This window comes from Astyanax mexicanus, chromosome 9, assembly GCF_023375975.1.
Source record: "Astyanax mexicanus isolate ESR-SI-001 chromosome 9, AstMex3_surface, whole genome shotgun sequence".
NCBI classification, from domain to species: Eukaryota; Metazoa; Chordata; class Actinopteri; order Characiformes; family Acestrorhamphidae; genus Astyanax; species Astyanax mexicanus.
This window is the reverse complement of record NC_064416.1, coordinates 44,621,377-44,637,500: the sequence shown is the minus strand read 5'-3', so window position 1 is coordinate 44,637,500 and position 16,124 is coordinate 44,621,377. Positions and strand designations below refer to the sequence as shown.

The 16,124-nt window shown below is 37.9% G+C and overlaps 1 protein-coding gene across 4 annotated transcripts in view; it reads right to left on the bottom strand.

The window, feature by feature from the left end:
• trpm7 (transient receptor potential cation channel, subfamily M, member 7) overlaps window positions 1-16,124 on the bottom strand; it is a 94,930-nt gene that overhangs the window by 10,624 nt on the left and 68,182 nt on the right. For 3 of the 4 annotated variants that reach the window (XM_049483356.1, XM_022687043.2, XM_049483355.1), the window contains exons 28-36: window positions 9,284-9,366; window positions 9,106-9,196; window positions 6,794-6,873; window positions 6,596-6,636; window positions 4,813-4,838; window positions 870-923; window positions 683-727; window positions 456-521; window positions 45-328 (exon numbers count right to left, since the gene is read on the bottom strand). In XM_049483356.1, coding sequence (XP_049339313.1) covers window positions 45-328; window positions 456-521; window positions 683-727; window positions 870-923; window positions 4,813-4,838; window positions 6,596-6,636; window positions 6,794-6,873; window positions 9,106-9,196; window positions 9,284-9,366 — 770 coding nt within the window. The remainder of the gene's footprint in view (window positions 1-44; window positions 329-455; window positions 522-682; window positions 728-869; window positions 924-4,812; window positions 4,839-6,595; window positions 6,637-6,793; window positions 6,874-9,105; window positions 9,197-9,283; window positions 9,367-16,124) is intronic. The other variant, XM_022687044.2, reaches the window with a different exon arrangement.

Here is a 16,124-nt window from a genome sequence, read left to right as displayed (position 1 = left end):
GGTAGTGAATGTGTGTGGTGTGTTTGTGTGTGGGTGTATCTTACCCTCAGACACAGGTGGAGCACAGTATCCTCTTCATAAACACTCTGCCAGGTGTTCACCACCTCAGGCAGGAATGATTTGACGATATACAGGTGCCCCGGTTTCAGGATGTCGTATTCTGACCATGTGCAGAGCACCTTCAGCGCCCTCCGCAGGCCGCCTCCCATCTCCTCTTTACTCAGAAACTCGATTTTAGCACACAGCCCGCGCTGCGTCCACGAAGACATGCTGTTATTGATGTTATTGGGGGAGCTTTCCTCCAGACGATACACCGTTACTGGCTCACCTGCAGGGTGCACACACACACACACACACACACACATTCGTACAGTCTGTGCAATAAACAAGACAACAAGCCAAAGCAGTGTGACGTGAGGAAAAGTAAGGGAAGAGAGGGTAATACTCAGTCTTACCTCTAGGGGGCACTGGGGTGAATGGAATGCTCTGGGACAACCGCATCAGGTTATTACGCTCCACCGCTACACACACACACACACACACACACACACACAAAGACACACACACACACAAACACAATACCCATCAGAACAGGACAGCTAGTTTTAGGGTTGTTCTGTTGTTTGACCCCACAAGGAGAGTCTACGCTTTCAAAACACAATCTGAACAGCAGCAAGCTCACCTGAATACTGATACCCCTCCATCGGCTTAAAGGGAGAACCAATAGCTGAAGAGGAGGAGAGAGAGAGAGAGATTATTGATGATTGATAAGCAGGTCCTCCACAGAGAGCACAGTGTGTAATGTAATATATATTAATAATGGAAGCAGAGTGAAGTTATTCAGCCAGACAGCAGGGGCCCACACTTACAGTCCTTACGAGCACCCAGGTGTGTGTGTCTGGCTGAGTATAAGCCTGCGGAAGCTGAAACACACACACACACACACACACAGTGTGGTCAGGCTGAAGGCAGTGTAGTGTTATGCAGGAGTGTGATGGATAAAAAGGAGGTGAGGTAAAGAGAGGTAAAGTCATGTATGGACAGGTAAGGTCAGTAAGGTGATAAGTGCACAGTAGTGGTGGGTGATGAAATAATGGCTCCTAAATACTATCATACGGAGCCCGGGAGGGGCCGTGGATAAAAAAAATAATAAAATCGAGTGAACGATGTAGCAGTTCGTGCTCACGTTTTCTTTAATTCGAGTGAACGATTTGCAATTCGTGCTCACGATTTCTTTAATTCGTGCTCACGATTTCTGTAATTCGTGCACACGATTTCTGTAATTCGAGTGAACGATTTCTGTAATTCGTGCTCACGTTTTTATGCGCAATAAGACAAGAAGCTCGGAGGGAAAGGAGCATTTTCTCTCTTGATCTGTTACAGGGGTGCAGTAATGATAATCAGTTATCTACCTTTATAACCTGCTGTTATTAATGCACTAGTGTTACAGTTAGATGTACAGTACAGTGAGCAGATTTTGCCTGGTGGTGGAATCTCTACAGCGCGTGGGGGAGAGCCGTCCGCGGCATCGGTTCCCCCGCCGCCAGACACCTGCCGCGCGCGCAGGTCTTCACGGAGCTTATTTACCAACAATGTAGACAAATACAGTCAATTCCAGTCATGAATAAAGGAAACAAACATTTTACTGATGCAGGACAACTGTGTGTTATTAAAACCAGATCAAAACAAAGTTATAATGCAATGTGCAAATGTGTTTATTAATTTCTAAATAACATTCAGCCAGCCTCCAAGGAAATGCACACCTTCTTAAATCTGGTTACATCATTATTACTTTTATGATAGATTTAATCTATATTTTAATAATTTGTATAATAAATAAACACATAATTCAGAAAATATACATTTAAGAAGTTTATAATTATTATATTTTTTTATTTGAAGCTTGTGGCATGTTTCTGGGCAGGACACTGTGATTTGAGAATAAGCAGATATTCAGGACATTTCATCAGATATAGAAACTTAATTATTTTAGGAAACATATTGGAATAAATTATCAAATTGATCCAAATTATTATATGAAATGCCTATTTACTAAATATCTTAATACATTGTATTAATAGTATTTTAGACCAGCTATTTTGATTTTATATAGTGTTACATATTTAAAGCAGCTCTTATATGAGCCATTCATAGACAACTGTCACACCTTGCATTAATTTTGTATTATCTTTATTAACTTTTACAGTGTACATTTGGACCTAAGTCTTATAGCTGTATATTTATATAATTATACTTCTTTACGTTATACTATTGTTGAAAATAAGAAATTATAAACAGTTCCACATTGCATTATAACTTTGTTTTGATCTGGTTTTAATAACACACAGTTATCCTGCATTAGTAATGTTTGTTTCCTTTAATCATGACTGGAATTGACTATATTTGTCTATATTGTTGGTAAATAAGCTCCGTGAAGACCTGCGCTCGCGGCCAGGGAACCCGTGCCGCGGACGGCTCTCCCCCACGCGCTGTAGAGATTCCACCACCAGGCAAAATCTGCTCACTGTACTGTACATCTAACTGTAACACTAGTGCATTAATAACAGCAGGTTATAAAGGTAGATAACTGATTATCATCACTGCACCCCTGTAACAGATCAAGAGAGAAAATGCTCCTTTCCCTCCCAGCTTATTGTCTTATTGCATAAAAACGTGAGCAGGAATTACAGAAATCGTTCACTCGAATTACAGAAATCGTGCGCACGAATTACAGAAATCGTGAGCACGAATTAAAGAAATCGTGAGCACGAATTGCAAATCGTTCACTCGAATTAAAGAAAACGTGAGCACGAACTGCTACATCGTGCACTCGATTTAATTGTTTTTTTTATCCACGGCCCCTCCCGGGCTCCGTACTATCAAGATATTTCAGGGGATTTTTTTTTATTCTTGGTGATATGACAAAACACTATTTTTTTTATTTATTCATTTCAAGAATATACTATAGCAATAAAGGAATATAAAAATGTTTTATTTAGTATACATGTAACAGCTTTATATGATACCACATGATACAAGTGCATAAACCTTGTAGCTTGTAGCTTGTAGTTGTAGCATATTTAGTGCCTGCATATAAACATAAAAAATGCTGACAGTGTTCACTACTAAAACTGCTGAATGGGAGGGGGTTTAAATGCTATAGGCCGAATGGGAGGGACTCAACTGCTGAAGGCTGAGGGGGTGGAGCTAAAATGCTGTAGGTTAAATGTGTCACGCTAAACTAATGGGTAGAGGGCTAAACTGCTGAAGGCTGAATGGGAGGGGCTAAACTGCTGTAGGCTGAATGGGTAGAGGGTTAAACTGCTGTAGGCTAAATGGGAGGGGCTAAACTGTTGTAGGGTGAATGGGAGGGGCTAAATCGCTGAAGGCTAAATGGGAGGTGCTAAATAGCTGAAGGCTGAACGGGAGGGGCTAAACTGCTTTATGCTGAATGGGTAGAGGGTTAAACTGCTGTAGCTTAATGGGAGGGGTTAAACTGCTGTAGGCTAAATGGGAGGGGTTAAACTGCTGTAGGGTGAATGGGAGGGGCTAAACTGCTGTAGGGTGAATGGGAGGGGCTAAATAGCTGAAGGCTGAATAGGAGGGGCTAAATTGCTGAAGGCTGAATAGGAGGGGCTAAACTGCTGTAGGCTAAATGGGAGGTGCTAAATAGCTGAAGACTGAACGGGAGGGGCTAAACTGCTTTATGCTGAACGGGTAGAGGGTTAAACTGCTGTAGCTTAATGGGAGGGGCTGAATAGCTGAAGGCTGAACGGGAGGGGCTAAACTGCTGCAGGCTCAATGGGAGGGGCTAAACTGCTGTAGGGTGAATGGGAGGGGCTAAATAGCTATAGGCTCAATGGGAGGGGCTAAACTGCTGTAGGGTGAATGGCAGGGGCTAAATAGCTGAAGGCTGAATAGGAGGGGCTAAATTGCTGTAGGCTGAATGGAAGGGGCTAAACTGCTGTAGGCTGAATGGGAGGGGTTAAATTGCTGTATGCTTAATGGGAGGAGCTAAATAGCTGAAGGCTGAATAGGAGGGGCTAAACTGCTGTATGCTGAATGGGAGGGGCTAAACTGCTGTAGGCTAAATGGGAGGTGCTAAATAGCTGAAGGCTGAATGGGAGGGGCTAAACTGCTGTATGCTGAATGGGTAGAGGGTTAAACTGCTGTAGCTTAATGGGAGGGGCTAAATAGCTGAAGGCTGAACGGGAGGGGCTAAATAGCTGAAGGCTGAATAGGAGGGGCTAAACTGCTGTATGCTGAATGGGAGGGGCTAAATGGCTGTAGGCTGAATGAGAGGGGCTAAATGGCTGTAGGCTCAATGGGAGGGGCTAAACTGCTGTAGGCTGAATGAGAGGGGCTAAACTGCTGTAGGCTGAATGAGAGGGGCTAAATGGCTGTAGGCTGAATGAGAGGGGCTAAATGGCTGTAGGCTGAATGAGAGGGGCTAAATGGCTGTAGGCTCAATGGGAGGGGCTAAACTGCTGTAGGCTGAATGAGAGGGGCTAAACTGCTGTAGGCTGAATGAGAGGGGCTAAACTGCTGTAGGCTGAATGGGAGGGGCTAAACTGCTGAAGGCTGCTCTTTAACATTGCTGGATCTTGTACTAAATCTGTAACTACTTATGCAGCAGCTTTTTCTGTTTGGGCTAGTAACACTTTAATCAAGCAAACCTCACTCCCTGGGTAGACACATTTAAGAGGACTGCTTCAGAAAACATCCTGAAGATAAATGTTATAATGCTTTTACTAGATAAATGTTTTGTTTGTAACAGTTTAATACAAAATAACGTAACTCCGCCATACTCACCATTGCTCGCATCTTCCCCTGGACTCCTGAAAACAGTCAAACAAACAAAACAGGGCCAAAAATTAAGCTTCATTTGCCATTATTTCTCGATTTATTGAGTCAAGCACAACTTTTAATTTAAAAGCTCCATATATCCTTATTATACAGCTCTGAAGACGACTTAAAATGATGAATGTCGTTGATTTTACCAAATTGAAAACCTCTGGAATATAATCAAGAGGAAGATGGATGATCACAAGCCATCAAACCAAGCTGAACTGATTTCATTTTTGCACCAGGAGTAAAGCAGCATAAAGTTATCCAAAAGCAGTGTGTAAGACTGGTGGAGGAGAACATGATGCCAAGATGCATAAAAAAACTGTGATTAAAAACCACCAGGGTTATTCCACAAAATATTGATTTCTGCACTCTTAAAACTGCAGTCTTCAGCCATTTCTCATTTTCTGCAAATAAATGCTCTTAGTGACAATATTTTTATTAGGAATTTGGGAGAAATGTTGTTTGTAGTTTATAGAATAAAACACCGATTTTAATTTTACTCAAACATAAACCTATAAATAGCAAAATCGCAGAAACTGATGTGGACTTTTTTCCAGAGCTGTATGTGTGTTTGTGTTATGCCTGTTAAATGGAGTAAGAAACAAACTCCTGACTCCTGAATCTGACTCCTGATTTCTAACAGTGGGCCGACATAATATTAAACCCTGTGGATTAAGAATGAGATGTCACTCAAGTTCATATATTGAAGGCAGAAGGGTTAATATATTAGGCAATACACTGTATGAACTGCATTTAGCATGCTGTTGTTGATTACGTGATCGAGCTACAAAAAAATGAGTTTCTTTTCTCTTTGAGTTGAGTTTGGTTATAGAGTTGTTTGCTTTTCCGCCCTAAGAATAATAGACAGCAGCTCCACCTCCTTTTCTGCTAATATTGTATAGATGACAAAACAGCATCATTATTTCCTAATAAACACAGCGGTAATGTGCATTATTACAGGCCTACTCTATTTGATACTGTGGTATAAGAATGTTTGGGCACCCCTTGATAATTTTCAAGATTTTCCTTCATAAAGCATTGGTTGTTTTGATTAGCAATTTCAGTTTTCCATCATTCCATCAGGTTCCATCATGCTGTGGGGCTGTGTGATCAGTGCTGGTACTGGGATTCTTGTTAAAGTTGAGGGTCTCATGGATTCCAGTCAATATCAGCAGATTCTTCAGAACAATGTTAAAGAATCAGTGAGAAAGTTGAAGTTAAAGCTGTGCTGGGGCTGGATACTTCAACAAGACAACGACCCTAAACACTAAACACTGCTCTAAATCTACTAAATCATTCATGCAGAAGAACAAGAACAACATTCTGGAATGATCATCTCAGATCATCTCAGTCCCTCAGACCTGAATATTATTATAAATCTGTGGTGAGATTTAAAGCAGCTGTTCATGATCAGAAACCTGAATCAAACCTGACTGAACTGGAGATGATTTATAAAGAAGAATGATCCAAAATACCTTCAACCAGAAGCTTCAACCAGACTCTCATTGGAATAAAGAATTATTAATTATTAAAGAATTATTGCACACTTTCTGTAGATCCTTTAAACTTACTTTCACTTCTCAAATATCACTGTGTTCTTCTGCTATATGATATATTTAACTGAAATGCAGATCTGAACAACAAATAATTTATAAGGGAAAATCATAAAAATGATCAGAGGTGCCCAAATTTTTAATACCACTGTTTGTATGAGCAGATAGAGAGCTGTAAAGTGTGTACTTACAGGCTACTGCTGGCCTGTGCTGATTTCCCCTGAGCTCTCTCCTGCACAGAAAACAAACAGTCACCAACACACAGGCAGATCAGATCTGATAGCTTAAGTATATAAAGTTTACTTCATGCTTTTTGGTACAGTATCAGAAAAAATCTAGTCCTCACAAGTATTACTATCAGGTGTTTTTGTGTGTTCATATAGACTAACCAATAGCAGCGCCGCTCGTGGGTCTTCATGGAAGAGAATATCCTCCGCAGACACTCGACTCTTCTCTCGTTTGCTCAGACCTTAAACAATCACAGTCACATCCTTACTGCATCATTTTAAATCAATAGTGCTGGTGTACAGAGATAAAATTACAATAATAGTGTCTCTTTACAAGTACTTTAGGACCAGACTAGATGTTGAAACAGTGATATATATTTAATCAATGACACAATGTAGTAAGCATTAATGTTCTAAATAAATAACTGCATTTACTAAGGAGTAATTATACTATATTTGTGACTGAATAGTAAACAAAATGATCAGTTTACAGTACAAATAATACAAATGGACTGTTATTTACAGTACTAGTCAAATGTTTATTTTAAAATGTTCGCCAATGTAGATTAGATAGACTACAAAACATATGGACCTATTTAGTAAAGATTAAAAGTGACCCAACAATCAATGCTTAATTTAAAAGTGTTAAACAAACCAGAATATGTTTTATATTTTAGATTATTTAAAGTAGCACCTTTTTCTAAGATAAAGACAGATTTACACATCTCTGCTGGATTTTTTCAGTCAGTTTTATGAGGTAGAGTCACCTGGAATTCAGGTTTTCAGTTAACAGCTGTGCTGAACTCATCAAGAGTTATTTACTTGAATTTATTGTCTCTTAATAAAGTGTTTGAGAGCATCAGTTGTAAAGTAGTGAAGAGGTAGAGTTACAGATATACAGTAAATAATCAACAATATTCTGTGATTAATCACATTTTTTATAGTGTTTTTATAGTGAATATTTAAATGAAAAAAAAGAATGAATGTAAGTTGCGATTATATTTATAATAGTAGTGCTAATTTAAAAAATAGTATACACTTGTATGTTTGAAGGGGGATAAAGCCAACGTGGAGTGCTGGAATAAAGAATGCATAATACATTGAATAGTGGAGGAAACTTTTTTTTTTTTTTTTTTTTTTACTTTGTTATAAACATATCAACTTGGTTGTAAGGATTTCTGAATTAGAATTTAATTTGCTGAAGTTTTACACACATGCTCACAAAAGGGGGGATGATCATTTAAATGGCCTGGGGGAAATATGTAAAGACCAGTATTCAGTAATGTGAACACTGTCCCTTTAAGAGCCTTTTACGCTAAATGCACGGGCAGGTGTGTACCTATACTGAGAGTGTAGAGAACCAAAGTGTGTGTTGTGCTGAATCACATAGACCAGTGGACTCTACACCTTTATTTTATTTATTTTATTTCTGTAAGAAATACCATAAAAGTGCATTGGTGCTGCATTAGTTCATGTATGAACTACTGAATAAGTAAGTGGAACAGCACCAGAGTGAGATCCCACACACCAGGGGATCTCCTCTGTCATTTAGTTGTCCGTGTTGGAGCTTTTCAGTCATTTAGCCAGAAAAAAAAGATTATGGTGGCAGATTATGGTGGAAGTTGGGGTCAAACTATTTTTTTTTAAATTACGGTTACTGATTGCTGATTGCAAATGAATCATGTGCGTTAACGCTTTAACGTTGACATCCCTAATTCTAATCCACATTATGGTCAGAACCTACTCATCTCATTAAAGCAAAAAAAGAAAAAGAAAGGAAGGTCAGTCAATCCTAACAATGTCAATAACTTTAAAAGTATCCTCAAAGAAATAAACTAATGCCTAAATAGAATGACTATTAGAACCATCATGCTTTATTTTAGGAATTATACCAGAGGAAGTGATTGATTAAGAAAATGATTACGACCTCTTGACCCATGTCCCCCCCTCAATACAACAATGGAAGGAAAGGGTTAAGGATGTATATTTAATGGAAGAAATAACTGCAAACCTACAATTAAAACCAGACACAATTTTGACAAAATGGTGTCCAGTTTTTTTTTTTTTTTTTTTCTGTTAACATACATATACTGTGTTTTTCCTTTTTTTGTAATCTTAGATGAATCCATGGGCTGTTGAGTAAGACATTATACCTGTATTATCTTGTAAGCACATATGTTTTGTACTACTGCAAACGATGAAACTGGCACTCATCAGGACCGCCCCAGGAAAGGAGTTACCAGCCTCGGAAACAACAGGTTAAGTTAACAGCTCCACAGATAAGAGCACCTAAATGCTTCTTAACAGAGTATTTTGGTTTGTTTAACACGTTTAAGTTACTATGTGATTCCTCATGTGTTCCCCTTATAGTGTGGATAAGAAGGTGTGTCCACTGGTACTGTACATAATACTGCATTGTGTGATGTGTTATGTTGTATTGTGGGAGCTGTGTGCGTGTGTGTGTGTGTGCGTACTGGTCTCTGGGAGAAGGAAGGCCGGGTTTCTGTCCAGTTCGGTGAAGCCGGCGTACGAGTTTACTGTCCGCATATGACCCTCTGCTTGGCTCTGCACCAAAACACATAAACGTTGGTGAAAATGACATCAGCACAGTTCCTCTGACCCACTTCCTGAGATTAAAACAGTGAGACTGACCTTCCTGGGTGGACTGAGTTCCCGGCAGTCTGCAGAACTCTCCGCAGGAAAGGATCCTTCACCTTCAGCCTCATCTTTATGACCTTCCCAGAGAAACAGATCATTAGTAGATTCCTAAACAAAATCTGCATACCAGGCTCCACCCGGCCAGCGGCAGCTCTCACTGACCTCTGGAGAATCCTGTACACTTACAGTGCATTTAAAGATCCCGTATAAATAAAAACCCATAGTATTCTCAACTATTTATTACTACCCCTGCTATTAGTTTTTTATGAAAGTTTACATATAAAAACTATATGGCAAAGCAGCCAGCTTTAAAGTCAATATTTTCTTATGTCACCCAGGTGCATCTCAAAAAATAAAAATATCATGGAAAAGTTCATTTATTTTAGTAATTTAATTCAAAAAGGGAAACTCATATATTATATAGATTCACTAAACACAAAGTCTATCTATTTTCAAGTGTTTATTTACTTTTAAGGACCATTTCATATTATATTTTTAGAATTAAAGCCCCACTGGGTATAATTTCCTTTTGTTTTTTTTTTTACATCTTTTTAAAGAAGTAAAATTACAGCTTGAAACTCACTGCAGCGCTGCATTGAGGTGTAATAGGAGGAATAGCTGAGCTCTCGTGTCTGTGCCGGAGCTCCTCTGAGCTCAAACCAGACTCTGTAAGTTTTCTGAGGCGGCCGCGACCAACGCTAGCGAGAACTGCGACCTGCTTTCCGACCTTTAGTGCTAACAGTTCTACAAGCACTACTGGTTCATTCTTTACAAACTAACATACAGACACTCTAGCAGAAGCTGAAAAGAGACTGAATATGTCTGTTAAAGCAAGAAAATGAGAAAGAGAAACTAATCTGCCTGAAACATTTATTACTCTCTACAACTGTAGGGGGAGCCCATGAGCACAAAATCTCAAGCCTACCTAGTGGAGCTTTAAATGATAAAATGATCAGGATGTGTCAAGAAATTATGTAAAGTTCACGCACTGTCACCTCTTGTCAGCAGAGTTGACAATTAGCAAGGTTAGCTAAAGTGATCTAGACTATGCTGGCTCAAGCAGTAATGCTACACATGCTAACGTGAACTTAGACTCAGTAATTTAGCTACAAATATGATTCTATGTTTAGTGATTTCTCACGTCCAAAACTAGTAACAGTAAGCGTTACTCAAAGTCATTCCTAGCAACTAGCCTAGCAGCTAGCGTTAGCTAGTTATCTGTTTATTTCCAGTCTTCTATGGATTTGTTTGACACAAGTGAGGGCAGGTTATAACTGAGATCTAGATCAGGCTGCAGATTTTTATGTTATCGGATAAACTAAGAAGTATATTACTGATATGTGTAAAGTAGTAACTTCAGTTATAGGGTGTGTTTTTCAGGGCCGTGGGATTTTTTACCGGTATGACAGACTTGGCTTAGGCAAACGCAGCTAGTGCTGTATAAAGCTAGCTAGATAATTAAGGAAATGTTATTTAAAATCCATATCGTCTTGCACTTATTTGTGTAGGTTCAGTGTCCTCAGCCTGGCAACCAGAGTGAGCGTTGTGCCTGTGTCTAGGGGATGGCGGGTCAGTGATTTAGCTTACAGCTTAAAAAAAATAAAATAAATAAAAATAGGTATCTCTTTGTGTCATGTGATTGGCTGATGTTGGCCCACTGTGTTATATCAGGTCTAAAGTTAGGGCAGCGTCTAACAGGACATTTTACAGCACTTCATGCTTCCTTCTGCTGACCAGCTTTATGGAGATGCAGATTTCATTTTCCAGCAGGACTTGGCACACTGCCAAAAGTGTCAAATGGTCTCACAGTATTTAGTATTCTAATTTTCTTTCAGTTACTGACTTTTGGGTTTTCATTAGCTGTAAGACATAATCACCTAAAATAGATCACTCTGTGTGTAATGAATATTTAATATGAGTTTCTCTTTTTGAATTTATTTACTGAAATAAATGTACTTTTCAATTATTAAATTGAATAACATTTTTGGAAATGCATGTGTGTCTATAGCAGTTTAGCCACATCAAAAATGTAGCACTACTCATTAAGCCAACAGCAGTTTAACCCCATCCATTAAGCCTACAGCACTTTAGCCCCATTTACTAACCCTACGGCTGTTTAGCAACACACATTTTTGGCCAGAAGCTGTTTAGCACTACCCAATCTAAGCTGCAATCAGGACTTCCAGAGCACAGGAGCTTCAAACTAAGCAAAACATTTTGAAACAAAGTTAAAAATCAAATTCCCCAATCACTCAAGTCATGTTTGGTCTCTGAAGATTGCATATAGCTATAAAAGCACATACACCAAGTTTACATTATCCATCTAACACTCATGCCTAAATAAATAACAGTTCAATTAAATAGCTTATAATGTATATACAGGTCACTGTTGTAGAAGTAATGATGATATTTATAATATGGTAACATAGTAATGAGACACAGTTCTTCACAGTAACATCATATGTTCAGATACATCTCTGGGAAAAGCTAGCATCATGCTAATTGGTATAATACAAGTATCTACTTGTCATAGAGCAGAGTAGTAGCTACCAAACATGTCCTGAGATCCATTATGATATTTTATAATACTGAACTGAACCACAATAAAAAAAATATTTTTTCATCACTTCCATCACCTCTATTAACCACCACCCAAAACACACACGCACACACACAATACAAGTCCTTCCCTCCAGGAGCGTCACTAGTCCAGTGTTCAGTGCTAAATGTTCTACACCCCCTCTTAGTGTAACTGCTAGGGGTGTGACGAGCCACTCATCTCACGAGAGTCGTGAGATCAGAGTCACGTCTTGTGAGCTCAGTCACGTCTCGTGAGATGAGTGAGATCAGAGTCGTGAGATCAAAGTCATGTCTTGTGAGATCAGTCACGTCTCGTGAGATGAGTATCTCGTCTCGTGAGGTGAGTGACTCTGATCTCACCAGATGTGACTGATCTCACAACTCTGGTCTCACTCATCTCACGAGACTAGACACTCATCTCACGAGATGTGACTGATCTCACGACTCTGGTCTCACTCATCGCACGAGATGAGACACTGATCTCACGAGGCAGGACACTCATCTCACGAGACGAGACACTCATCTCACGAGACGAGACACTCATCTCACAAGACGAGACACTCATCTCACGAGACGAGACACTCATCTCACAAGACAAGACTCTGATCTCACGAGATGTGACTGATCTCACGACTTTGGTCTCACTCATCTCACGAGACGAGACACTCATCTCATGAGATGAGACACTCATCTCACGAGAAGTGACTCTGATCTCAGGAGATGTGACTGATCTCACGACTCTGGTCTCACTCATCTCACGAGACGAGACACTCATCTCACGAGACAGGACACTCATCTCACGAGACGTGACTCTGATCTCACTCATCTCACAAGACAAGACACTCACCTCACAAGCTGAGATAAAACACTAATCTCACGAGACGAAACACTCATCTAGCGAGACGAGATTTGTAATATGTATTTTTTATCTTTTTAAGTTAAAATATATGAATTCTAACTATTTTATTTGACTGAAACTCAAAAATGTACAAAACGTTAAACTGCAGGTGAATTTTTAAATACTTGGTAAGTACTCTTGTAATGTATATAATTTTTTACTAACTTGCATACAATTACACTTACAACTGCACCTTTTTGCCTTTCAAGGCACCCAAAGACGCTTACAATCATACTACACATATTTTATACTCAGAATTTATACTACTTACTATTTGTACAAAACAAATATTAAATCTAAAAGAAACAATAGCTTGTGTATCACTTTAAATGGTACTGAAGTGGTTATGTAAGAACTAAAAGTATAGAACATAATTAAGAATCACTCACATGTACAGAGAATATTTTTTTACAATATCAACTAACTCTAACAAATCATGATAGACATTTTAAAAACGTTTTATTTATTCTGACAAAAGCCATTCCACCCCCCGTTTAGAGATTTATCAATAAGCCTCCTTTCAATAAACCTCTAGTGACGCTCCTGCTTCCCTCTGTCCACCACTTTCTCTCATCACAAACACTCCCACCACAACTGATTCCACACTCTGCCAGTCAATACTGATCAATAACAGCGATTACACAACCGGTGAGTATCTCACAATATACACACTGAAACAAACGCTCACTCACAAACAAACAGACAGACAGGAAAAACACTCCCCAAAACAGGACCACGGGTTTTCAAACTCTGGGTTAAATCTCAGCAGTTCTACAAATCTACAGACTTATATTATTTATCTAACCCTTATCAATAACTAATACTAGTGCATCTCAAAAAAATAGAATATTGTTAAACAGTTACTTTATTTCAGTAATTTACTTCAAAATATGAAACTAATTATATAGATAGTATTAGTATTAAACACAGTGTCTATTATGGCTTACAGCCAATAAAAACCTAAAAATCAGTGTCTCGGAAAATTAGATTATAATATAAGACCAACTGGTACTTTTGGCAGTGTGGGCAGTGTGCCAAATCCTGCTGGAAAATGAAATCTTCATCTCTATAAAGTTGTCAGTAGCAGAGGGAAGCTCGGACTGTGTCTCTACACTCTTCCTCCAGACTCTGCTCCCTTGATTTACAAATGAAATGCAAAATTTACTGATGATCAGTGATGAATTGGAGAGACATGTCATCTGCCGACAACTTTTATTGAGATGCAGATTTCATTTTTCAGCAGGACTACCAAAAGCACCAATTTGTCTTATATAATATTTTAATTTCCTGACACACTGATTTTTGGGTTTTCATTGGCTGTAAGCCATAATAATAATCAACAATAAAATAAATAAACATTTAAAATAGATCACTCTGTGTGTAATACATCTATATAATATATAGTTTCACACTTTGAACTGAATCAATGTAATAAACGAACTTTTCAATGATATTCAATTTTTTCTGAGATGCACTAGTATAGTAATATATTTTAAAGAAATAGTTTAAACGAATACTACAAAGTAAGAAATAAAATAACTATGATAAATCACTGACCCTAGATACAGTAGATGAGACTTGTTTGACATCTGACGTGTGCTTCTTTAGGTCAGAACGAGAGGTGCTAGGCTAATGTTGCTAACAAAACCAGCACTTAGGCTGTCAGCAGTTGTATAGTATGTTTGTAAATACATGCCTGGAATCTAAAATTACTTGTTTAAAAAGCTTAAAATTGAATAATTTAAATTACATTATGTTCCACACCACATCTCACTTTGTTGTAGTGTATTTCGTTAAAGCTGAACTGCAGTGTGTGGTTTGATAATCACACAATGTGCTGATGTAATGGTTACTCCAATGTTCAGCTCTGTGAAGGATAGACTAAAGTAAGTCTTACTGTGTTTTAAACCACATCCGCTGGTTTATCGGTAATATTAGCCTTGCATCTTCCTCTTAAAATATAAAAAAGCACACATCAGACGCTCATGAATCAGCTGCAACTGGGATCATCAGTGATCAATCATTTTCTTTCTTTCGATTTTTTACTAAATCATTACTTAAATTGAAATGTTTCATTTCAGTGGCTGAATGATGATAAAGCAGCTCTGTGCTAAAGCTCGGGGTGTAGTTTCAGCACTCGGCTATGTAGCATGATATATAGTGTATACAGTACCAGTCAAAAGTTTGGAATATGAAGGAACACATAAGGAATCATGTAGTAACTTAAAAGTGTTAAACAATCCAAAATACTCTGTTACAAAGCATTTAGGTGGCTTTTAACTTACAGTTTCTGAGGCTGTTAACTCTGATGTATGTATCCTGTGCAACAGAGATAACTTTTGCTCTTCCTTTTCTGGGCCTGTCCTAATGAGTGCCAGTTTCATCAGAATGTTTTTGATGGTCTTGGCGACTGCACTTGAGGATACTTTCAAAGTTCTTGCGATAATATGGATTCGAACAATACTCATATTTTGTTAACTGAAACTAATAGAAACTAAATAAAACTTGAACTAAACTGAGAGTTTATAAAAGTAACTAAAATAATCTGAAATTACAGATAGAATACCCTTTGTTTTCTTGTTTGTTAATTTATTTATTTATAAGTGCTGTTTCCACTTACTTCTCTGTACAGTGCTTGCACTAGCCACAAAATAATAACAGAAAACTCTGAGAGAGCGGCAGAAATCTGTATCAGGTGATACAATATGTGGAATAAACTCCACACAGCTATAAGTCCATTTGAGATGCAGCATAAGAGCGCTAAACAGCTGTGTTCACTTTCTAATGTTATATATGTGAGGTACACTATAATTAGTTCTGCACTCTTATGGTAAAAAGCTGTATCTGTATCTTGTGCTTGCCGTCCTTTTCCTACTTTTTTTCTGAGTTGATAATTTAGCTGAAAATGAGTGAAACCTGTAGAGTTTATTGGGTTTATGGGTTTGTTTATGTGTTTGTCAGGTATGTTGGCTATTGGCTATTTTTTAAGCAACAGTATTACATATATTATTACATATATGTTTTTTATATATAAATTATATATATATATATATATATATATATTTATATATATATATATATATATATATATACATATATATATATATATATATATATATACACAGCTGTTATCCTGTGGACTGTTACAGTTTTTGTGGACAGTTGATTGTGTTACAGTAAATAAATAATATATATTTTAAATGGTTTCTTTTGTTGGGTTTTATTACATAACACCTTTTTGAATCCTGCACCTCACAAATAACCCAATGGATGAAAATAAAATAAAATAAAATTCATTAAAACTAACAGAATTAACTAAATAAACTACATCAAATTAAAATATAATGAAAAATTAAC